At 34.3% G+C, this 27,013-nt stretch overlaps 1 protein-coding gene across 1 annotated transcript in view; it reads right to left on the reverse strand.

Moving 5' to 3' along the window:
- LOC132550631 (A-kinase anchor protein 13-like) overlaps positions 1-27,013 on the reverse strand; it is a 170,851-nt gene that overhangs the window by 99,841 nt on the left and 43,997 nt on the right. Inside the window, exons 7-8 of the mRNA XM_060214723.1 lie at positions 26,785-26,867; positions 1,237-1,327 (exon numbers count right to left, since the gene is read on the reverse strand). Of these exons, the coding sequence (XP_060070706.1) occupies positions 1,237-1,327; positions 26,785-26,867 (174 nt within the window). The remainder of the gene's footprint in view (positions 1-1,236; positions 1,328-26,784; positions 26,868-27,013) is intronic.

Genomic DNA, 27,013 nt, shown 5'->3' on the forward strand with positions numbered 1-27,013 from the left:
AGAAGTAAGAGTGCCTAACTCTGTGTTTCCTGATAGAAGTAAAAGTGCCTAACTCTGTGTTTCCTGATAGAAGTAAAAGTGCCTAACTCTGTGTTTCCTGATAGAAGTAAGAGTGCCTAACTCTGTGTTTCCTGATAGAAGTAAAAGTGCCTAACTCTGTGCTTCCTGATAGAAGTAAAAGTGCCTAACTCTGTGTTTCCTGATAGAAGTAAAAGTGCCTAACTCTGTGTTTCCTGATAGAAGTAAAAGTGCCTAACTCTGTGTTTCCTGATAGAAGTAAAAGTGCCTAACTCTGTGTTTCCTGATAGAAGTAAGAGTGCCTAACTCTGTGTTTCCTGATAGAAGTAAAAGTGCCTAACTCTGTGTTTCCTGATAGAAGTAAGAGTGCCTAACTCTGTGTTTCCTGATAGAAGTAAAAGTGCCTAACTCTGTGTTTCCTGATAGAAGTAAGAGTGACTAACTCTGTGTTTCCTGATAGAAGTAAAAGTGCCTAACTCTGTGTTTCCTGATAGAAGTAAAAGTGCCTAACTCTGTGCTTCCTGAGAGCAGAAACAATGCTTAACTCTGTATTTATAACAGTGCCAAACACTGTGTATTGAGAGTGACAATGCTTAACAGTGTATTATCAGATAAAGGTACTTGTGCTTCAATAAGATTGTTTCCAAATCCAATATTGTCACCAGTCAGTCATTTTCTTTCTCTGATCAGTGCCAAAATCAGAATGGCACAACTAAGTACTAAAGGGCACCTATACACAAAAGAGATTTGTCATAGATTTATTGAGTACCTCTCAAGAAAGTGATAACAAAATTTCAGTTGAAATTCAAGATAGCTGCTAATTAATAATTTTGTTTTTTTCTGATCAGTCCCAAGATCAAAATAGTAAAACAAGGATTTTCTCAAGAAATAACCATAACAAGACCTGTTTATTGATGAATGACAGACTACTGACACAGAACAATTTGATGATGGTAGCCTATAAAGGTGTCAACTTATGTTCAGCAAAATCATAAGTAAATCATTTATGTCTGACAATTCATAACTTAATTGTTGCAAAATATATTTAAATTTAGTTCACTGAAATACCCCATATCCATAAAATCTTGTGTTTGTTTACAACAGCTATACTGATACTGGTACTTCATGGGAATGCCTGAATACATAGAATCGCAAATCACATCTACACTATTGAATTCAAAGTTTGATCACTTAATAAAAATCTATAAAATTACTAACCTTCATCTATACCAGACGGTAGAAGTCCCTCTACTTCAAGTGATGGACAGGATGAACTAAATCTGGACAACTTGTCTTTTCTAAGAACATCCTGAAAAACACAAAAACAAATCTATGCTTAAAATGTTGCTCAGCCAGGAGAATACTTTTGACCTGTAACAAATTATTTTTAAAAATCTGATTGATGCATGAAGTTTTCGCTACGACTGTGCCTGGTGAAATCTTGACCCACATGGTAGGTCAAATCTTGGCACATCCTTAGCAAATCAAATCCCGATCCACCTGTAACAGGTGGAATCCTGCATGTTATCAGGAAATTTAAAGGTCAAGGTAAAACAAGAAAGATTTATATATCCTTACAAGTATGTTAACAGGAATCTTGAAGGTCAAGGTAAAACAAGAAAGATTTATATATCCTTACAAGTATGTTAACAGGAATCTTGAAGGTCAAGGTAAAACAAGAAAGATTTATATATCCTTACAAGTATGTTAACAGGAATCTTGAAGGTCAAGGTAAAACAAGAAAGATTTATATATCCTTACAAGTATGTTAACAGGAATCTTGAAGGTCAAGGTAAAAACAAGAAAGATTTATATATCCTTACAAGTATGTTAACAGGAATCTTGAAGGTCAAGGTGAAAACAAACAAAAAATTGTATATAAATATGCTTACAAGAATGTTTTCTGGAATCTTGAAGGTCAAGGTAAAAACAAGAAAGATTTATATATCCTTACAAGTATGTTAACAGGAATCTTGAAGGTCAAGGTGAAAACAAACAAAAAATTGTATATAAATATGCTTACAAGAATGTTTTCTGGAATCTTGAAGGTCAAGGTAAAAACAAGAAAGATTTATATATCCTTACAAGTATGTTAACAGGAATCTTGAAGGTCAAGGTGAAAACAAACAAAAAATTGTACAAGTATGTTAACAGGAATCTTGAAGGTCAAGGTGAAAACAAACAAAAAATATAAATATGCTTACAAGAATGTTTTCTGGAATCTTGAAGGTCAAGGTAAAAACAAGAAAGATTTATATATCCTTACAAGTATGTTAACAGGAATCTTGAAGGTCAAGGTAAAACAAGAAAGATTTATTGATATCTTGAGTTTTGTGAATGTTCAAGGTGAATGTAGATGATGAGGCTGTCCATAATTACTTTTGGAAATGCGTGGTAACTTATAAAACCATCACCATAAATACAGTTGAAGGGCTGCAGCTCCATTCTGGAGAGGCAAGCAGGTAAACACCACAGTGTGATTTAGCTACCGATAATTGTGTACAGTCATTTCTCCCAAATCTTTAGTTTATTTTCACAGTCTCAGAATTATACAATCTCTTTGTAAAAGTATGCAATACACTTAACTAAAAAATTGTCATGATTTAAGGATCCAATTTAAACAACCTTGGATATATTGAATGTTTCTCATTAATGATACCACAGGGACCTTGTGTTTCAGATGTTCAATACCTTCACTCTGACTGTCTGGCCTTGAATTTAAATTCAAACTATAGCCAATGAATTGTTGTTCAATCTATTATACTCCTACTTTCCAAAATGGTTTTGAAATTAAAGCAATGGAAAATATACAGTAGTGACACTCAGGGTTACACATACGGTAAATATCCTGTAGTATTGATACACCCAGGGTAAACTATGTTTACACATACCTATATATCCTGTACTAATGATACACCCAGGGTAAGCTATGTTTACACATACCTATATATCCTGTAGTAATGATACACCCAGGGTAAACTATGTTTACACATACCTATATATCCTGTACTAATGATACACCCAGGGTAAGCTATGTTTACACATACCTATATATCCTGTAGTACTGATACACCCAGGGTAAACTATGTTTACACATACCTATATATCCTGTAGTAATGATACACCCAGGGTAAACTATGTTTACACATACCGTATATATCCTGTAGTATTGATACACCCAGTGTAAACTATGTTTACACATACCTATATATCCTGTAGTAATGATACACCCAGGGTAAACTATGTTTACACATACCGTATATATCCTGTAGTAATGATACACCCAGGGTAAACTATGTTTACACATATCATATATATCTTGATATAATGATACAATGTGACCTATTTCTCTACCACAAAAGTCTCTATAACAGGTACTAGGAATCAATGTGACCTATTTCTCTACCACAAAAGTCTCTCTATAACAGGTACTAGGAATCAATGTGACCTATTTCTCTATCACAAAAGTCTCTATAACAGGTACTAGGAATCAATGTGACCTATTTTTCTACCACAAAAGTCTCCATAACAGGTACTAGGAATCAATGTGACCTATTTCTCTATCACAAAAGTCTCTCTATAACAGGTACTAGGAATCAATGTGACCTATTTCTCTACCACAAAAGTCTCTATAACAGGTACTAGGAATCAATGTGACCTATTTCTCTACCAAGGAAGTCTCTTGACAACAGATATCAGGAATCAAATTTGACCTATTCCTGTACCATGGAAATTTCTCCACCAGTTACAAGAAATCCAATGTGACCTAATTCTGTACAACGCAGGTCTATACAACAGGTACAAAGAATCCTATGCCACCTACTTCACTTCCATGAATGGTTCTCAACAACAAGGAATCCAATCTGACATTTACTTTTATTTCTCTACTTTCCTGAAATCAATACTTGCCATTTACATTTCAGATTGAGTGTTTGTGTACTAAATTGTGTCTGACAATTAAAACCTCTTCAATAGATTCTAACTCTGTTATATATATATACAGAGAGCCTATGATCACTGGAGATTATCTGTTATATATACAGCTAGAGAACCTGTTCACTCCAGATTATCGGTTATATAAACAGCTAGAGTACCTGTTCACTCCAGATTCTCTATTATATATACAGCTAGAGAACCTGTTCACTCCAGATTATCTGTTATATAAACAGCTAGAGAACCTGTTCACTCCAGATTATCTGTTATATATACAGCTAGAGAACCTGTTCACTCCAGATTATCTGTTATATATACAGCTAGAGAACCTGTTCACTCCAGATTATCTGTTATATAAACAGCTAGAGTACCTGTTCACTCCAGATTATCTGTTCACTTATATAAACAGCTAGATAACCTGTTCACTCCAGATTCTCCATTATATATACCGCTAGAGAACCTGTTCACACCAGATTCTCTATTATATATACCGCTAGAGAACCTGTTCACTCCAGATTCTCTGTCACATATACAGCTAGAGAACCTGTTCACTCCAGAGAACCTGTTCACTCCAGATTATCGGTTATATAAACAGCTAGAGAACCTGTTTACTCCAGATTCTCTATTATATATACAGCTAGAGAACCTGTTCACTCCAGATTATCTGTTATATAAACAGCTAGAGAACCTGTTCACTCCAGATTATCTGTTATATATACAGCTAGAGTACCTGTTCACTCCAGATTATCTGTTATATAAACAGCTAGAGATCCTGTTCACTCCAGATTATCGGTTATATAAACAGCTAGAGAACCTGTTTACTCCAGATTCTCTATTATATATACAGCTAGAGAACCTGTTCACTCCAGATTATTGGTTATATAAACAGCTAGAGTACCTGTTCACTCCAGATTCTCTGTCACATATACAGCTAGAGAACCTGTTCACTCCAGATTATCGGTGATATAAACAGCTAGAGAACCTGTTCACTCCAGATTCTCCATTATATATACCGCTAGAGAACCTGTTCACACCAGATTCTCTATTATATATACAGCTAGAGAATCTGTTCACTCCAGATTATCTGTTATATATACAGCTAGAGAATCTGTTCACTCCAGATTATCTGTTATATAAACAGCTAGAGAACCTGTTCACTCCAGATTCTCTGTCACATATACAGCTAGAGAACCTGTTCACTCCAGATTATCTGTTATATATACAGCTAGAGAACCTGTTCACTCCAGATTCTCTGTCACATATACAGCTAGAGAACCTGTTCACTCCAGATTACCTGTTATATATTAGAGTACCTGTTCACTATATATACAGCTAGAGAACCTGTTCACTCCAGATTATCTGTTATATAAACAGCTAGAGAACCTGTTCACTCCAGATTATCTGTTATATCTGTCGGTTATATATAGAGAACAGCTCCAGATTATCTGTTATAGAGAACCTGTTCACTCCAGATTATCTGTTATATAAACAGCTAGAGAACCTGTTCACTCCAGATTATCTGTTATATAAACAGCTAGAGAACCTGTTCACTCCAGATTATCGGTTATATAAACAGCTAGAGAACCTGTTTACTCCAGATTCTCTATTATATATACAGCTAGAGAACCTGTTCACTCCAGATTAAATGTTATATAAACAGCTAGAGTACCTGTTCCAGATTCTCTGTAAACACATATACATTATATATAGCTAGAAGATTATATAAACAGCTAGAGAACCTGTTCACTCCAGATTCTCCTTATATATATATATTATCTGTTATATATACAGCTAGAGAACCTGTTCACTCCAGATTCTCTGTCACATATACAGCTAGAGAACCTGTTCACTCCAGATTACCTGTTATATAAACAGCTAGAGAATCTGTTCACTCCAGATTCTCCATTATATATACCGCTAGAGAACCTGTTCACTCCAGATTCTCCATTACATATAACGCTTGAGAACCTGTTCACAAGATCTGCAGGATGTGACCTCCTAAATATTGTTGAAATATTTAACAGACAATACAGCTTTGTTTTTGAGTATTACCTCAACCCACCAAACTGAAGAGGTATGAAAAAGGGTTATCATTTCACAGTGAATATTTTAGAATTATTCAAGATGAAGGCAAATTTAAACCTTGTCAAGTGTGAGGCAGTAAAAACACACACACATAAAAGTATAATGGATTCATCAGAAACCTAATAAATCTCTATTAAAGTGGAAGATTCGGGCAGTAGGGTTGTGGTGATGGTGGGATGTATTTTGATTGAGTCGGTGGAAAATTGTTTTTTCCTCCCCTCCTCCCACTCCCAACACATTCCTTTCCAAAACCACTGTTTCATCTCTGTGTTGTGATGACAATAAAGACCATTTGTATACAAGTTTGATTAGATATAAATAACAAAACATATGCAGAATTCTTATGAATAGCCTCATTAATCAAACTAGGGGATCAGTAATTCAATCCTTATGAATCTAAAATCATGGAACAGGAGATGTAGATGTTCTGTAGTATCAGGGTTCAATATTTGGCCACGGATGAACCGCTTCTCTTTCTTATACAATCCTGGCACCTTGTCTAGTGCGACCAATGACTGGTGCCATCACAAGGTCATTCATAGTAATTTATCTACCCAAGTGGTACTTCCAACTTCTTACGAGTGATTATTGAGGAGTTCAACATGGAAATCTATATACATCTAGTCTCCAAGACCCACAGTCGGGCTGTTAATTATAGAGGCTGAACCTATATCCTTTTGTCCTGGTAGGAATGGAGGATCCTTTGTATGGGCTAGTATGTCGAAAGGCAATACATTCCCTATGAATGTGTCCAAATTGGAATCCAGGCATCAGCAATAACAACTCAATTAATAGTAGCTCTAAACATTTATCTCTCAGATCATGTAACTTCTTACTCAACCTAGGTATGGAACAGATCATATGTTACATCTTACTTCACGTTTTCTACAAGTAACAAAATACATCTGTAAGATGATTGTTAAAAATCATACTGACTGATTCTGCTTTTCTTGACTAAAACCAACGTTATTATTTCAGGGGGAAGTTAAAGACAAATTATAAATAGATGACATAGAAACTGAGCATATTAAAAATCCAACAATCCAGAAAACTGAAAGTTATTCTATAAAGTTGGTGATAAACCCCCTGAATTTAAGCAGATATTTTACACAGGAAAGACATCTTTTACCCCATTTTAATACCAGCGCTTCCTCTTTCATGAGTTACTGTCTGAAGGAATGCTTGTAAACTGCATTTAGAGAAAACCACTCATACTAAATCAATGATTGTGCGGCATCAGCGGAAACAAAGGTGTGGGTGGTAGTACAGATATCACAGAACTAGAGGAAACAAAGGTGTGGGTGGTAGTACAGATATCACAGAACAAGAGGAAACAAAGGTGTGGGTGATAGTACAGATATCACAGAACAAGATGAAACAAAGGTGTGGGTGGTAGTACAGATATCACAGAACTAGATGAAACAAAGGTGTGGGTGATAGTACAGATATCACAGAACTAGAGGAAACAAAGGTGTGGGTGATAGTACAGATATCACAGAACTAGGGGAAACAAAGGTGTGGGTGATAGTACAGATATCACAGAACTAGGGGAAACAAAGGTGTGGGTGATAGTACAGATATCACAGAACTAGAGGAAACAAAGGTGTGGGTGGTAGTTCAGATATCACAGAACTAGAGGAAACAAAGGTGTGGGTGATAGTACAGATATCACAGAACTAGAGGAAACAAAGGTGTGGGTGGTAGTTCAGATATCACAGAACTAGAGGAAACAAAGGTGTGGGTGATAGTACAGATATCACAGAACTAGAGGAAACAGTGGACTGTCTACAGGGCAACAGTGGGCATTCTACTGGAGACAGTGGATAGTCTAATTAATGACAGTACGCATTTTCTTCCATTTGCCACATGTGGGATTTATAAAGGATCAATATAATCCTGATCACTTCAGCCAAAAATTATTTCTATGAAAAGAAAAAAAAAAAATCTGGATTTGTTTACTTAAATGTTTTCTCAAGTGCTTAAAAAACAATCAGTCATTATTAAATAAAGGTTGTAGTTGATTATTTGGATGTCACCCATTGAAACAGATTGATTCATCCAATGCTGCCATGAAGCTCCTAACAAATGTCACAGAAATGTTGGTAAGTTCAGCGAGGAGGCCTGGCCCATACACACTGAATACTTATAACACTTACCAACAATCCATCAACATTACCACAATCCTAATATAGCTTTGTTTTGTAGTGTTCTACAGTCGAAGGAGTGACATTTATAGAAAAAAACACACTGATTTACTACGACCAACTTTGACTGGAAACAGGTACTGTTGTTGGGTAACCTCGAACATCAATAACCTTAGATAAAATTTAAATACCCTAGGTAACAGTTGTAACTTTAATGGGTAACAGTTGTAACTTTAATGGTAAACAGTTGTAACTTTAATGGGTAATATTTCCTGTTCTTAGAGAAATGTCAATGAAGGCTAAAATAATAACGACAAAAAAAGCCAGAAAAAATAACCAACCCAAAGACACGTTATGTTGGTAAGAAGGGGGATTTTTGGTGGTTTTCTACATTTATAGAAGTTCACAACAGTCACCAGATATTATGCAATTAACTTCTTGTTAAATACGAGATGATGGCTGTGATCACCAGCTGCGATTGGAGTGTGAAATGATTCCCGCAGGAACCCACCCACTCAATAGTATGACATTACTACCTGACCCTTGGTATTACTGCTGGTCCCCATATTGACAGAGAGTCAGAAAGCTCGGAATCACTAGATGTGACCTTTATCCATCTAACACAGCATTTGTATCCGTGTCAAACAAATGACCAACAACACACCATTTGTTTAAGTTAAGCTGGTCACTGATCAACTCCTCGGCCAATACACTTTGATATATCTGCACTGGGGATTTCATTATAATTAATGCCTTTCTGTTATGTAGTGTAACCTTTTCGCACCGAAACGTTCTGTGCTAACATATATAATGTATCATTTACAATGAGTAAAATCCACATGGTTAATTGTGTTAAAGAATGCATGTCTTAAAAGTTTAAGTTTCTAGTATAAGGATGTCATAGACATTTAATTGTAACTGTATAGACATCTGTGAAGATCCCAGATTAGGTGTGCAGTGGACTGTGGTAGCAAATGATATATTACCCACACTTTTCCATAGTGAGAGGTGTGAAGTATACAGTAAACTTTATTGAAGAGCAAGGTATTTTCATGACTTCTCCTTATGATTGCTTGCTATTAGAGATAGATACACATTCCTTGATTTTCCTTTAAGAAAGATATTAAATGTTTTGGCCAGTACAGAAATTTTGCCTGTTTCAACCACATATTCTCCAGCTACAGCTTGTATTCCTCTCAATCAAGACATGCCAACAGATCATCGTTTTTTACCAATTGAATTTTAGTGCTGGGGAAAGCAATTGATGCCATGTGAAAACAGAATGCAGCCAATATGCAGCAATGCTCCAGGGTATCAAATGTGAAAACTTGGGAGGTAATGAGCAATTCCAAACTATAGCCCTTACTTTGCACACAATCAAAATTACATTTTAAATAACACTCTAAAATATTGCCAATAGCTGGGAGTTATTTCGATCTGCAAGTTGAGTTCATGAGCTTGTCCACCACTGATTACAAAAACCTTTCAACTTCAAACCTTAATATATGATCTTATCTCTTAAGCTATAACCTTTATCCCTTAGCCTTTAACCTTTACTCCTAAAACTTCAACTTTTACCTCTTAACCTACAACCGTCACTCCTTAAACTGTTACCTTTAATGCTTAATCTATCACTTTTTGCCCATAACCATTACCTCTCCCCTGACTTATGAAAGATAAATTCTAACTACTGTACACTTCAAACGTGGTCACGGCTCACCTAATAAAACATAAACAGGCATTGCCCTCCCATAGCTTTTCCCATTTTCTTAACCATATTGTAAAATTAAGTGTTCAATTTGACCAAGAAAATACTTTCCTTAGAACTATTGAAAGCTTTATTTAAAATAGTGTGTATCAAAAATGAGACTACGTCAGCAAAACAGAGAGTGTACCGAAATTTCGGCAAGTAGTGACACAGTCAGGTTTTATTTCATTTTTATCATGGCATGAACAGTGCATTAATTCTTGTACAACATTACAAATATCTCCATGTCATTACAGACACTGCCATTGTACTACGGTATAATACTCAACTGACATCAGTACTTATCAAGATGATCGATCAAGCAGGATGCACCAAATGCAATATGCAAAGCATTATGGGATTAGAAGGCTAAATATAGCTGCCTAATTTGCATGTGATTTAGTAAGTCTGATTGTATTAGGAATTCCATCATTTGGAGCCTTTTCAGAACTCCTTGGAAGGAAAAGAGTATTTATTCAATTTGTGATATCGACAAACTTCAATTTCTATGCGAAAATAGACATTTTCTTCAGCAGTAACCACATTTACCCTATACCTTTTACACTGTAACCAATACCATTTACACTGTAACCAATACGCATTACTCTGTAACCTATAACCTTTACTCTGTAACCTATAACCTTTACTCTGTAACCTATAACCTTTACTCTGTAACTTATAACCTTTACTCTTTAATCTGTAACCTTTACTCTGTAACCTATAACCTTTACTCTGTAACTGATAACCTTTACTCTGTAACCTATAACCTTTACTCTATAACCTATAACCTTTACTCTGTAACCTTTAACCTTTACTCTGTAACTTATAACCTTTACTCTGTAACCTATAACCTTTACTCTGTAACTTATAACCTCTATTCTTGAACCTGTAACCTTTACTCTGTAACCCTTAATATGTAACCTTCCATATTTTGCAGATTATAAGCCGCACCATTTTTCCCCGTGAGTCAGGGCATGAGGTTTATATACTGGTGCAGCTTATATGTAGACAATGATGACAGGATGGAGAAAACAAAAAACAAAAACAAAAAAGACAGGAAGTGTACCAGTACGAGAAGGTAGGTGACCTGATGGTCACGTATTTATGACTGAAACAGATCATCTAGAACCATCATTTGCAATCATTTACAGGATGATTCCTTTTAACATGAATCACGATAACATCTTCTGGACCATCACAATAACATCTTCTGAACTTTCGTGGTTACTTTGAAGCCATAGTGGAATTTTACAATAGTCTTTTGCATCCTGGGATTGATAGGTCATCGGGTTATTGGGCAAATTTTAGAATGACCGCCATGCTTGTTTACGATATAAATGGCTTCATGTAACTTACAAGAAGAAATAATATGGGACTACAGGAATTCGGTCAGCATGCAATGGCCTTCATTGATATTTAACCGTACCGGCAATATTTGCTATTTCACGTTTTTTGAAATATGTCATTAAAATCAAGGATTATTTGTGTGTAACTCATTTGCATTCTTTATTAAATGTTTCACTGACAATTTTGATAAATTGTCCTCAGTTGTCTGTTATATGGACAAACTTTGGTCAACGTAATGGTTGCCACTTCATAAGAATGGGCGTGACTTATATTCTGGTGCAGCTAAAATGTGGATCAAATCGTTTAAAATAAGTAATAATCAGCTCTGTGGCTTATATACTGTTGCAGTTTATAACCTGGAAAATATATCATATCCTTTACCCTGTAACCTATGCCCTTTACCCTCTAACCTATATAACCTTTACCCCAATTTTGAATATAAAACTGGCATCTCATTTACTTTGATTTCTAATCATTTATCTGCAAATGTTGTACTAAGAAATTAATTTAAAAACAATGATCAGAAATATAACGAGTTTGAAAAGAAAATTTTAGTGTTTTACATCTGATGGATGCTGAAGACATGTTCCTCTGAAATGAAACAATTTTTTTGTTTGGTTTTTGCCTGGCATTTTAGCAGGATATTTACAAACTTGATTTCACCTGAGAGTGGCTATTACAGGAAGAGGGCAGGGATTATTACTGAAAACTACTACATATTTATTGTTTGATTTATTATTTTTTAAAAGAAGGAACAAAATCTTTAAAAATGAGAATATTGGATAATGTAGATGCATTCATAATTGTCATGATAATGACAGCCTGTTGATTCAAATGTTAGTAAAACTGCAAAACTTCAAAAGGTTGTTTTAGAAAATGTTCTCTTTCTAAACAAAGCTATTATATTAGCTGTTGGTAGTTCTTATATTTCCACCATCATACAATATGGTTTCTATCCTGTACATGTTGTTATTGGGGTTTCTCATCTGACCAAAAGAGTCTGTCCTGTGAACACTAAATAATGGATAAGTATTGTGGCATTGACGTCATCCCAAGTCTACTAACAGGGTACCGTATATTTACATCAATAAGGGAGAATGGGTTGGCAGTGCCTGGTTGATTATCACTGATCTGTGATTTATGTTGTCCTTAGGAATCAAGTGTTTGTACTAGGTTGTGAAGTTTGGCTTCCTCACTGATCAGTCTTGTACACATCCAATAACTTTAAGAAAGATTTCCATAATAAAAAAGTTTATCGGAAGTCCTTTATTTTGATACACTGCATGACTTATCACTACCTAGTGTAAACTCCAGGTGCATTGTACAGAAGTTGTTATCTTTAGAAGGCCAGCTTAAGACGTTTAGTCACCAATCATCACTGGAACTAGTTTGAGTTTACATCAGCAACATTTTCACTTGTTCTATACTGACAATTTTTATGCTGCACAATCTAACTTATCCAATGTCTAATTGCAGATGTTCATATTCATTACCTATTCTTATTTTTGACAGTTCGTATCTTCCTAACCTATGTGAAACATAACAGGCTACATCCCTAAATTGCTTTTTGATTTAAATTTGGAAGACCAGCAAAAGTACATGAGTTCAGCTATAAATAATTCCCAGAGATGAAAAAAGAAGAAATTAATAACAGGTTGAAACACACACACTGCTGTACCCTGCTTACTGATGTATCTGCAGACTAACCGATGCATACTGCACACTAACAGATGTATGTTGCACACCAACACATGTATATTGCACACTAACTGATGTATGTTGCACACTAACTGATGTATGTTGTACACTGACTGATGTATATTGCACACTAACTGATGTATGGTGCACATTGACTAATGTATGTTGCACACTGACTGATGTATGGTGCACACTGACTGATGTATGTTGCACACTGACTGATGTATGTTGCACACTATCTGATGTATGGTGCACAATAACTGATGTATGCTGCATACTAACAGATGTATGTTGCACACTAACCAATGTATATTGCACAACAACAGATGTATAGTGCACACTAACTGATGTATGGTGCACACTGACTGATGTATGCTGCATACTAACAGATGTATGTTGCACACTAACTGATGTATGGTGCACACTGACTGATGTATGTTGCACACTGACTGATGTATGTTGTACACTATCTGATGTATGGTGCACAATGACTGATGTATGCTGCATACTAACAGATGTATGTTGCACACTAACCAATGTATATTGCACAACAACAGATGTATAGTGCACACTAACTGATGTATGGTGCACACTGACTGATGTATGCTGCATACTAACAGATGTATGTTGCACACTAACTGATGTATGTTGCACACTGATGTATGCTGCATACTAACAGATGTTTGTTGCACACTAACCAATGTATGTTGCACACTTACAGATGCATGTTGCACACCAACAGATGTATGTTGCACACTAACCAATGTATGTTGCACACTAACTGTTGTATGGTGCACACTAACTGATGTATGGTGCACACTGACTGATGTATGGTGCACACTAACTAATGTATGGTGCACACTTACTGTGATGAGCTGTACATCAAGTATAATTAACATATAAATTGTTCTATCACCCAGGTATATTTAAAATCTGTGTGATACAGAATATCTTCTACTTTCCTTCAATTTATTATCAACAGTAACATTGATAACACTGAATGATATAAACAAGTATGAAGTTATATTTAGGGATTATCTTTCTAATCATTTTAAAATACTGCAACATTTTACATATTGGTGGGTTTTATTTTTTTTGACAGTAACAAGGAGATAACTGAAGTAACCTATTCCCCATAAATCAAGTCTAAATTCTGACACAGATTTGGTTTTTCCTGGAAGATTAATCATGAATAGTATAATGGTGTGTCTTGCTGTTTCCTGTCTGTAGGGAAAACCTACACTTATGTGCACCGAGTGCAAGTTTATATCTTGCCATTAAGTTTGTGGTGTATAAAGATGCTGTTGATAGGGTTGTGTGTTACTGGCAAAGCCACACCAGCATCTGTCAGCATCACTGCTTCCTCCAGGAATGTACAACCTCATGTAATTTATCCTACCTTGTTTTAATCAGTATCAAAAATAACTCTCTTTAAAGATAAAAATGTTGTGTTAGAATTGAAAATTCCAGGTTCTTCCCCGTTACTCTCTATCTGTAGGTTAATTTTGGAAGATTTCTGCTATCTACAAAATACTTCCATTTCTTTCCATTTTTATTTCCTGTGCAGTAGAACAACATTCTTACCAATTAAACAATGACTTAAATCATGGAAACTATCAGGCACGTTTATCACTAAAATGTTTCATGATTAGATTTTTCATCGTGCCATTCTAAAAGAGTTCAATGTTGTAGGAACAGGTTTTATACAATCTGTTCCCACAAGCCATATCCAGTTATAAGAAATGAAAAAAAGAAAATCATTTTTTATAATGAACAAACATGCTATCTTCTATAAACCTGTCATGTTTGTATGACAACTACTTGAACTCTGAGATAATACCGATGATCTATTTAGTCTACAGATAATGACAACATATTCAGTTCTGAGTTACTTCCCTTCAATAGCACCATATAAATATACAGGATACAAGAAAGTTTCTTTTTTGTTGTATATAGGTAACTGTAAAACATTAGCTCAGAGGAACTATTATCACAAAAAATACAACAAAGCATGCAATATAAAATAGGGACATTTCATTGGTACAATACATAATAACAACAAATATGTTACACTAAGACTTTCAGCTAAAATCTGAATTAGAAATTAATCAGTTTCATTATGATACTTTGGTGGAACAACCAGTGTTTGACCAGAATAAGCATCAGCAATAATAAATATGATAAATCATTAACGGAGAGAAAAACTAGTTATATATTAAAAACAGTCTTTATCATTAACGGAGAGGAAAACTAGTTATATATTAAAAACAGTCTTTATCATTAACGGAGAGGAAAACTAGTTATATATTAAAAACAGTCTTTATCATTAACGGAGAGAAAAACTACTTATATATTAAAAACAGTCTTTATCATTAACGGAGAGAAAAACTACTTATATATTAAAAACAGTCTTTATCATTAACGGAGAGAAAAACTACTTATATATTAAAAACAGTCTTTATCATTAACGGAGAGAAAAACTAGCTATATATTAAAAACAGTCTTTATAATTAACGGAGAGAAAAACTAGTTATATATTAAAAACAGTCTTTATCATTAACGGAGAGAAAAACTACTTATATATTAAAAACAGTCTTTATCATTAACGGAGAGAAAAACTACTTATATATTAAAAACAGTCTTTATCATTAACGGAGAGAAAAACTAGTTATATATTAAAAACAGTCTTTATCATTAACGGAGAGAAAAACTAGTTATATATTAAAAACAGTCTTTATCATTAACGGAGAGAAAAACTAGCTATATATTAAAAACAGTCTTTATAATTAACGGAGAAAAAAACTAGTTATATATTAAAAACAGTCTTTATCATTAACGGAGAGAAAAACTACTTATATATTAAAAACAGTCTTTATCATTAACAGAGAGAAAAACTACTTATATATTAAAAACAGTCTTTATCATTAACGGAGAGAAAAACTAGTTATATATTAAAAACAGTCTTTATCATTAACGGAGAGAAAAACTACTTATATATTAAAAACAGTCTTTATCATTAACGGAGAGAAAAACTACTTATATATTAAAAACAGTCTTTATCATTATCATTAAAAACAGACTAAAAAATATAGAAATAACAGTATATGACAAATGGATAAACTTTATGATGGACTGTTAACACTGAGTCAGTCACTATGTCAGTCATATCAACATTTGCCATGAAGGTCTTGACTCACTGCCATGGGTGTCTAATTTATTAGGGAAGCATTTGGTAAAATAATTAAGTTAAAAGTTTTCTCTAAAGGAAATTCTGTATTACATCACAGAAAGTCTTTTCTGTACAGCTAAACCATTACCATAGGTTGCTCCTGGAGTTGTACTTATAGATATGATCATACCTCACATATCAAATGGAGCAGTTATTATATAAATGTGTGTATATGATAGTGTGTGATCTGACAGTGATAAAACCAGTTTGTTATTATATAAATGTGTGTGTATGATAGTGTGTGATCTGACAGTGATAAAACCAGTTTGTTATTATATAAATGTGTGTGTATGATAGTGTGTGATCTGACAGTGATAAAACCAGTTAGTTATTATATAAATGTGTGTGTATGATGGTGTGTGATCTGACAGTGATAAAACCAGTTAGTTATTATATAAATGTGTGTGATCTGACAGTGATAAAACCAGTTTGTTATTATATAAATGTGTGTGTATGATAGTGTGTGATCTGACAGTGATAAAACCAGTTTGTTATTATATAAATGTGTGTGTATGATAGTGTGTGATCTGACAGTGATAAAACCAGTTTGTTATTATATAAATGTGTGTGTATGATAGTGTGTGATCTGACAGTGATAAAACCAGTTAGTTATTATATAAATGTGTGTGTATGATAGTGTGTGATCTGACAGTGATAAAACCAGTTTGTTATTATATAAATGTGTGTGTATGATAGTGTGTGATCTGACAGTGATAAAACCAGTTTGTTATTACATAAATGTGTGTGTATGATGGTGTGTGATCTGACAGTGATAAAACCAGTTAGTTATTATATAAATGTGTGTGATCTGACAGTGATAAAACCAGTTTGTTATTATATAAATGTGTGTATATGATAGTGTGTGATCTGACAGTGATAAAACCAGTTTGTTATTATATAAATGTTTGTGTATGATAGTGTGTGATCTGACAGTGATAAAACCAGTTTGTTATTATATAAATGTGTGTGTATGATAGTGTGTGATCTGACAGTGATAAAACCAGTTTGTTATTATATAAATGTGTGTGTATGATAGTGTGTGATCTGACAGTGATAAAACCAGTTATTATATAAATGTGTGTGTATGATAGTGTGTGATCTGACAGTGATAAAACCAGTTTGTTATTACATAAATGTGTGTGTATGATAGTGTGTGATCTGACAGTGATAAAACCAGTTTGTTATTATATAAATGTGTGTGATCTGACAGTGATAAAACCAGTTTGTTATTATATAAATGTGTGTGATCTGACAGTGATAAAACCAGTTTGTTATTATATAAATGTGTGTGATCTGACAGTGATAAAACCAGTTTGTTATTATATAAATGTGTGTGTATGATAGTGTGTGATCTGACAGTGATAAAACCAGTTTGTTATTATATAAATGTGTGTGTATGATAGTGTGTGATCTGACAGTGATAAAACCAGTTTGTTATTACATAAATGTGTGTGTATGATAGTGTGTGATCTGACAGTGATAAAACCAGTTTGTTATTATATAAATGTGTGTGATCTGACAGTGATAAAACCAGTTTGTTATTATATAAATGTGTGTGATCTGACAGTGATAAAACCAGTTTGTTATTATATAAATGTGTGTGTATGATAGTGTGTGATCTGACAGTGATAAAACCAGTTTGTTATTATATAAATGTGTGTGTATGATAGTGTGTGATCTGACAGTGATAAAACCAGTTTGTTATTATATAAATGTGTGTGTATGATAGTGTGTGATCTGACAGTGATAAAACCAGTTTGTTATTACATAAATGTGTGTGTATGATAGTGTGTGATCTGACAGTGATAAAACCAGTTTGTTATTATATAAATGTGTGTGATCTGACAGTGATAAAACCAGTTTGTTATTATATAAATGTGTGTGATCTGACAGAGATAAAACCAGTTTGTTATTATATAAATGTGTGTGATCTGACAGTGATAAAACCAGTTAGTTATTATATAAATGTGTGTGATCTGACAGTGATAAAACCAGTTTGTTATTATATAAATGTGTGTGATCTGACAGTGATAAAACCAGTTTGTTATTATATAAATGTGTGTGTATGACAGTGTGTGATCTGACAGTGATAAAACCAGTTTGTTATTATATAAATGTGTGTGTGTGATGGTGTGTGATCTGACAGTGATAAAACCAGTTTGTTATTACATAAATGTGTGTGTATCACAGTGTGTGATCTGACAGTGATAAAACCAGTTCGTTATTACATAAATGTGTGTGTATCACAGTGTGTGATCTGACAGTGATAAAACCAGTTTGTTATTATGGTATATAAATGTCTTGGTATAGCCAACATGGACAATGGCCATCAAAAGCTGTCAGTAAGCTTAGAGGAAAAAAGCCTATCAGATAAAATTGATGCCCTTGTCTAGGTATGCTAATTTAATCTCATTCTGGGGAATTTTATTATTGCTAAATGTAAATCTCCAGTGTTGTAAGAATAATATTCAGAAAATTAAGATCCTCAAACAATCTATGTGAAGTTACAGCCAATATCAATTACAGGCAAATTTTTCCTACAGAAGGCAAGAAATATAGCTGTTTTTTATTCTTCTTACTCCACTTTAATCAAATGTAGTAGGAGTGGGATGGAAGCTGGCGTATGTTGAGATGGCGGAAGCCTGCAGTTGTGCCAGAGGTCTGCGTGTGTAGAGATCAGAGAGACAACCCTAATATGAACCATACGTACTAACCTGAACACACCTCACCTGTCTACCCAGCCCTTTGTAAACACTCACACCTTGATAATTTCTCACCATCAACACTTCAGCCTCTTTGAGAATGTGTAAATATATATCAGATTTACATTCTGGTAGTCAGTTTCCTCCTAACCAAACTTCTGGTTTTTTTCCATATCTTACACACTAGTCCAGTATATCTTCTGTTATTACCTCTGCACTCTGGAATTCTCTCCAAATTCAAAGGATGTCCATTTTATGAATTTATCTTATTCTCGCACCTCAGATAGGGATATCCCAAGAAGTAATTCCCCATCCTAGCTTTTTCTATCTTGCCTGATCTGTCTTGTACCCATTTTTGTGGAATTTTTACGCATTGGTGAATTCAACAGCATGTAGACATAGGTGGCACCTATACCCATGCATTTCAACAAAAACGTTGTGTCATTGTTAAAATTTTAATGATATTCTATTTGATTAATCATATCTAAAATGAAATAGATAATTTTCACTGTAAAATGTGTTGTATTTTTTATAAGTGCGGCTTACATTGTTTATGTGGCACTATCCAAACATTGTTTAAAAGTGAAGAGGCTGTGTGGGTAATTTGAGGCTCCCGTGGGAAAAGCCAAACTGATGAAATATTGAATAATTTCCAGAGTAGTATTTGCAAGAAAAAAATCCATTACCTGTAACTGAGTGAGATCAGGGTATCTCAATCTTGGGCTAAGATCCTGTAACATTCTTAACCTTGGCTAACACTCGGTTTGGATCATGTTATAGGATCTTAGCCCTCGAATGATCTCGCTCAGTTACAGGTAATAGATTTTACTGGTATAGGCAATGAGATCCCACAAATTAAACTCACTTCAGGTTATAGATAAGTAAGCTTTGTTCTTTCCTATATAAACTATAGTAAACTTTACCCACTCTTCGAGGGGAAATGTTGGACTCTGGAGCCATAAAATTCACGATTTTGGTAATGCACCTCAAGAAGCATATATCCATAAAGAGCAATGAATTCTACCATATCTGGCTGTTGTATCTTGTATCTGGGTGTTAAGAAGAAGTTTTTTTTTTTAATTTTAGTCAATAATGACTGCTTCGGCCTCACCCCTCAGACCCCTGGGGGTGGCGACTGTATAATTCTTTTTTTTGGTTCATCTTTGGCCAAGGAAGGTTTCTGCAAAATTTCATTTAAAACGGCTATGGGATTTTTGAGACATTGAAAATGTTCAGTTTATGAATGCACAATGCATGACACATGACGCTTGACAAAAGACAATCGCAGATAGGTCACTATGAGACTTTGTCTTGAATGATCTAAACACTTTTATTTCTGAAATAAAATACCCTTGAGAGATGGGATTCAGGTCATGAATAAAAGATGCAGAGCTAAAATAGTATATAAATTTCTGATGAGAGGGATTTGTCAATAAAGAATGTAATTTACCATGCTATAGTACCTTTCATGCCCAGGCCATGTCGGACTTGTGATTCATGATCTTTCATAATGAAAAATCAATGACAAGCAATGTGTCAAATTGCATTCAGTTCCTGATATCTATTCATACATTTTTATTCATGAAATCATGAAGAGTTTGTAAAAATCCACAATTGTTCATGAAACATATAACAATTTCTTGATTGTTAATGAAATATTTTATCCATGATATTTCATGAAATTTTAAGTTCATGAATAATTTTCGAAACATTCTTGATTCAATTCATGAATGATCCTGAGTTTTAAAACATTTCATGAAAATTCATGATTGTGCTAAACTGTATAATGATTTATGTTCATGAATGCTTATAAAATATTCCACTCATCACTAAACATTAATTTTTTAAGGTCATAAATATTCTTAAAAAACATTGATGAATTATTATTCATGATCTTTCCTTTATGATTCCTAAATGTTTGGTAAAGTAGTGGATATAATACTAACCATCTCCTGTACAATAAAAACAGAAGTAGTATCACTTTTTATGTTTTATATCATGATAGGATAATAACAGTCTGTAATATGTAGATGCTTCAATGTCAATGGTATGGAACCAATGATTATAAACTAGGATAGCTTGTGTTTGTTCCAAGATAATGGCTCTGTGTATCTGAAGGTAGCTACTGTCAAACTCAAAGTTTGTGTGATAGTCTAGGGATTTGCCATTAAGTTCTGGGTGGTAATAAGCCGATTTGTGTATTTCAAGTCTGGAATTACCAACAAATGCTGTTTAGTTGTTAAGACCATTTTCTCAACTCTGAACCTGAATTTCTGTTAAAAAAACCAAACCTATTCTAGTCACTGTTTAAGTCATTTGTAAAAGCAGAACATGTCGTCAAGGGCAACGGAAACAATACAATAACAAATGTTTTAATAGGAGAAGAGGTTGACATTTTACACAGAACATATGGCTAGCTTCTGTCTACATAGACCCTCTTCTGAAAACATCACACTGAAATGTGATAAAACCAATAGCTGATGTCACTATCGGACAGTGTTTTTGTCTTGTGTTTACGTGACCTGTAGATCTTCCGTCCCTGAGTGACACAGAATTTGTACGATTTCTACATCTCCTAATCGAGCCAATTTGCAACAGATACATTCATTTACAGAAGCAGAACTCTATGAAATTAGTGATGAGAGTCAATTGTGGAGCTGCGATGACCAATTTGAGAAATGGCTTGGAAAGATAGTATGCCCTAACATCAAAGTGAAAGCCTTCAATAAGCAAGCCATTGCTTCATCTCAACCGATTCTGGGCAAGATGGACACTATTTGTAATTCAAAGGCAATATCTGAAAATGTGATTTGAGTGGGTTGGTTGTGGGAGCTGACCACATGTTGAGGATATCTCTAGAAGCAATATCCATGGCTAGGTTGTCAACAAGAGAGTATAAATTAAGACGGTACCGACAACTGCTGCTATTTTTAAATTTAAAAACCAGTAAACAAACCAAGTTTTCCTTAGCCATTAAACTATAAAGACTGAGAGAAATTGTGGATGTACTTTATTGTAACAAGAAATCCTGAAGAAACTTGACTCTTAGACATTGCGTGATCTTAAGTTATCCTATATAAATTACATCACATCCCTTCTTTACTCTCCTTTATGTTCTTAATTTCTCCTGTCATCCTTTATTGCAAAACTATGGGTCTGGAGGGTAATCAACAATATTTTATCTGTGAACAAATAATGAAGGATTTTGGATATTAGACTTGGTGCTGAGAAAAATCTACCTATGAAATTGGAAAAAAAATACATTTCCAATATTTCTAGGAATTACAGCAATAACAAAGATCAAAATCAAAGATTGCCACCTTACCACCAATTTGATCACTTCTGACATTAAACAATTGAAATATGAAATTTGAGAAATCTGAATCTTTCTTTGTCAAATTCTAATCACCATTTTTATTATCCAATAAGTCCCAAAATCAAGGATACACAACAAGGGACCCAAGGGAAACTATGTATGGAATTTGAAAGAGACCTACCAAGTATTTCTAAAGAAATAATGATAACGAACTTTCACAGTCAAAATCCAAGATGGCAGCCTGTTACCTATTCTCATTTTCTGATCTGTTCCAAAATCTTAAGATGGTTGATGGTGGGCTGAAAGTTGCCATCAGATGAAGCTGGTGAGACTATGTTATGTGACTAGAAGTGTGGCTAGCACAAATGTAAACTAAAACAGAGCAAGGTGGGGAAAATGTACGTTTCGAGAGCGCATAGGTATAAATATTTGGAAATACTGTAGATAAAGAACAGACCTTTCGATCTATGTGCAATATGCTATGAAAGTAATGATTACTTTCACATCTATTGTTTGAATGCCAACACATGCATGGGTCACTTATTTCTCTCACTTTTTATAGGGACAAAATTCTGATGTTTATTGACTCCAAGCTGATATATATATATAAGTTGATAGAACATCAGAATAATTCAAACTATCCTGATCAAGAAGAAGCATTTTGAATAATTTGCTCAATTGCACTATTGGGCCCCACCTCTCCTACCCCAGAAAGCCGAGACCAATTCGATTCTCCTTCACCCAATAATTGTCCAAGGGTACTTACTTTCGACCAAATTTGGTCAAAATCCACACTGTCCGACAACTGCAGGTTGCCATTAGCTCACATGGCCCTTCAGGTCCTTCAGTCAGTAAATACAGATAACAAGATCTGTTTTAAATTACCTGTAATATCTCAGTTGGTAAATACAGTTACCTAAATCTGTAATATACCTGTATAACCTCAGTCAATAAGTACAGGTACCAAAATCTGTAACATACCTGTATAACCTCAGTCATTAATACAGGTACCAAAATCTGTAACATACCTGTATAACCTCAGTCATTAATACAGGTACCAAAATCTGTAACATACCTGTATAACCGCAGTCATTAATACAGGTACCAAAATCTGTAATATACCTGTATAACCTCAGTCATTAATACAGGTACCAAAATCTGTAATATACCTGTATAACCTCAGTCATTAATACAGGTACCAAAATCTGTAATATACCTGTATAACCGCAGTCATTAATACAGGTACCAAAATCTGTAACATACCTGTATAACCTCAGTCATTAATACAGGTACCAAAATCTGTAATATACCTGTATAACCTCAGTCATTAATACAGGTACCAAAATCTGTAACATACCTGTATAACCTCAGTCATTAATACAGGTACCAAAATCTGTAACATACCTGTATAACCTCAGTCATTAATACAGGTACCAAAATCTGTAACATACCTGTATAACCTCAGTCATTAATACAGGTACCAAAATCTGTAATATACCTGTATAACCTCAGTCATTAATACAGGTACCAAAATCTGTAATATACCTGTATAACCTCAGTCATTAATACAGGTACCAAAATCTGTAATATACCTGTATAACCTCAGTCATTAATACAGGTACCAAAATCTGTAATATACCTGTATAACCTCAGTCATTAATACAGGTACCAAAATCTGTAATATACCTGTATAACCTCAGTCATTAATACAGGTACCAAAATCTGTAATATACCTGTATAACCTCAGTCAATAAATACAGGTACCAAAATCTGTAATATACCTGTATAACTGAGTCATTAATACAGGTACCAAAATCTGTAATATACCTATTTAACATCAGTCAGTAAATTCAGCTACAAACATCTGTGATATACAGGTACTGAATCTGTGACATAACATGTAATCTCAGTCAGTAAATACAGGTAACAAATTGTAATACATCACAAATTACACCTGTACTCTACAGGTGGTACAGTTGTTTGTACTAGAACTGAAAAATACAGATGAGAAACACAATTCTAAATATGTTCTATTCATTAACATCTAATGAGGTCTGACTAAAAACTGAGGCTTAACTTCCAAGATGCACACCTGCATGAGGATATTAATTGCAACATGTAGCTAAAGCAGGGGCTGCCACATCATAAGATAAGATCTGTGTCAGACCTTCCTCACTATTATTAAAACAACAGGGCAGAAAAACACAACACTGTAATTATGTGCTCAATTTTGATGAAAAATGTTTCCTTACAGGAGTAATGTGTAGTGCCCTTCAAAACTGTAACAACTCCAGTTTTACTATAGTTAATACTTCATGACTGTAACAACTCCAGTTCTTCTACTACACAGTGACAACTCCAGTTCTTTTACTACACTGTAACAACTCCAGTTCTACTGTATTTAATACTTCAGGACTGTAACAACTCCAGTTCTACTGTATTTAATACTTCAGGACTGTAACAACTCCAGTTCTACTGTATTTAATACTTCAGGACTGTAACAACTCCTAGTTCTAGTTCTACTGTATTTAATACTTCAGGACTGTAACAACTCCAGTTCTACTGTATTTAATACTTCAGGACTGTAACAACTCCAGTTCTACTATATTTAATACTTCAGGACTGTAACAACTCCAGTTCTACTATAGTTAATACTTCAGGACTGTAACAACTCCAGTTCTACTGTATTTAATACTTCAGGACTGTAACAACTCCAGTTCTACTATATTTAATACTTCAGGACTGTAACAACTCCAGTTCTACTGTATTTAATACTTCAGGACTGTAACAACTCCAGTTCTACTGTATTTAATACTTCAGGACTGTAACAACTCCAGTTCTACTATATTTAATACTTCAGGACTGTAACAACTCCAGTTCTACTGTATTTAATACTTCAGGACTGTAACAACTCCAGTTCTACTATAGTTAATACTTCAGGACTGTAACAACTCCAGTTCTACTATATCTAATACTTCAGGACTGTAACAACTCCAGTTCTACTGTATTTAATACTTCAGGACTGTAACAACTCCAGTTCTACTATATTTAATACTTCAGGACTGTAAACAACTCCAGTTCTACTGTATTTAATACTTCAGGACTGTAACAACTCCAGTTCTACTGTATTTAATACTTCAGGACTGTAACAACTCCAGTTCTACTGTATTTAATACTTCAGGACTGTAACAACTCCAGTTCTACTGTATTTAATACTTCAGGACTGTAACAACTCCAGTTCTACTATATTTAATACTTCAGGACTGTAACAACTCCAGTTCTACTGTATTTAATACTTCAGGACTGTAACAACTCCAGTTCTACTATTTAATACTTATTTAATACTTCAGGACTGTAACAACTCCAGTGTAACAACTCCAGTCTCTTAATACTTACTATATCTGTATCTAATACTTCAGGACTGTAACAACTCCAGTTCTTCTACTAACCTGTAATAACTCCATTTCTACTATATTTAATACTTCCGGACTGCAACAACTCCAGTTCTACTATAGTTAATACTTCCGGACTGCAACAACTCCAGTTCTACTATATCTAATACTTCAGGACTGTAACAACTCCAGTTCTACTGTATTTAATACTTCAGGACTGTAACAACTCCAGTTCTACTATATTTAATACTTCAGGACTGTAACAACTCCAGTTCTACTGTATTTAATACTTCAGGACTGTAACAACTCCAGTTCTACTATAGTTAATACTTCAGGACTGTAACAACTCCAGTTCTACTGTATTTAATACTTCAGGACTGTAACAACTCCAGTTCTACTATATTTAATACTTCAGGACTGTAACAACTCCAGTTCTACTGTATTTAATACTTCAGGACTGTAACAACTCCAGTTCTACTATACTTAATACTTCAGGACTGCAACAACTCCAGTTCTACTATAGTTAATACTTCAGGACTGTAACAACTCCAGTTCTACTGTATTTAATACTTCAGGACTGTAACAACTCCAGTTCTACTATATTTAATACTTCAGGACTGTAACAACTCCAGTTCTACTGTATTTAATACTTCAGGACTGTAACAACTCCAGTTCTACTATAGTTAATACTTCAGGACTGTAACAACTCCAGTTCTACTGTATTTAATACTTCAGGACTGTAACAACTCCAGTTCTACTGTATTTAATACTTCAGGACTGTAACAACTCCAGTTCTACTGTATTTAATACTTCAGGACTGTAACAACTCCAGTTCTACTGTATTTAATACTTCAGGACTGTAACAACTCCAGTTCTACTATACTTAATACTTCAGGACTGTAACAACTCCAGTTCTACTATAGTTAATACTTCAGGACTGTAACAACTCCAGTTCTACTATGTTTTATAGATAAGTCCATAAAAAAGAATTAATCAAATTCCTTTAGTGTGGATTTTCTGAATACTTCTACATTTCAACTGTTTCTGAAATAAAGCATTAGAAATGGAAGCAAAAAATAACATAAAAGGATAGAACAGTTTGTAAGATAGGACCAAAGACTGCCGTATGGAGCACCAATAACATATAAGGTGAAATAATAGATGTGGACTTACCTGTGCTATTAAAGTGTTTCTGTTACTGTCCCTCTGTTGAAGCAGCTGCTGGTTAAATCCGTGTAGACCAGATAAACTGCTTTCTGTAATAAACATCAAACATGGCCACCTTAGAGAATTGAACCAATTTTGTTCTAGTAATAAAGTTGTGACCACAAATACACTATTCCAGACATGGATGCCTGATGCCAGTGTCGTCAGAATACACCTGTATTGCTGGTGCCAGCAT

This window comes from Ylistrum balloti, unplaced genomic scaffold, assembly GCF_031769215.1.
Source record: "Ylistrum balloti isolate Yb309-2 unplaced genomic scaffold, AGI_CSIRO_Ybal_v1 Utg370136, whole genome shotgun sequence".
Lineage (NCBI taxonomy): Eukaryota > Metazoa > Mollusca > Bivalvia > Pectinida > Pectinidae > Ylistrum > Ylistrum balloti.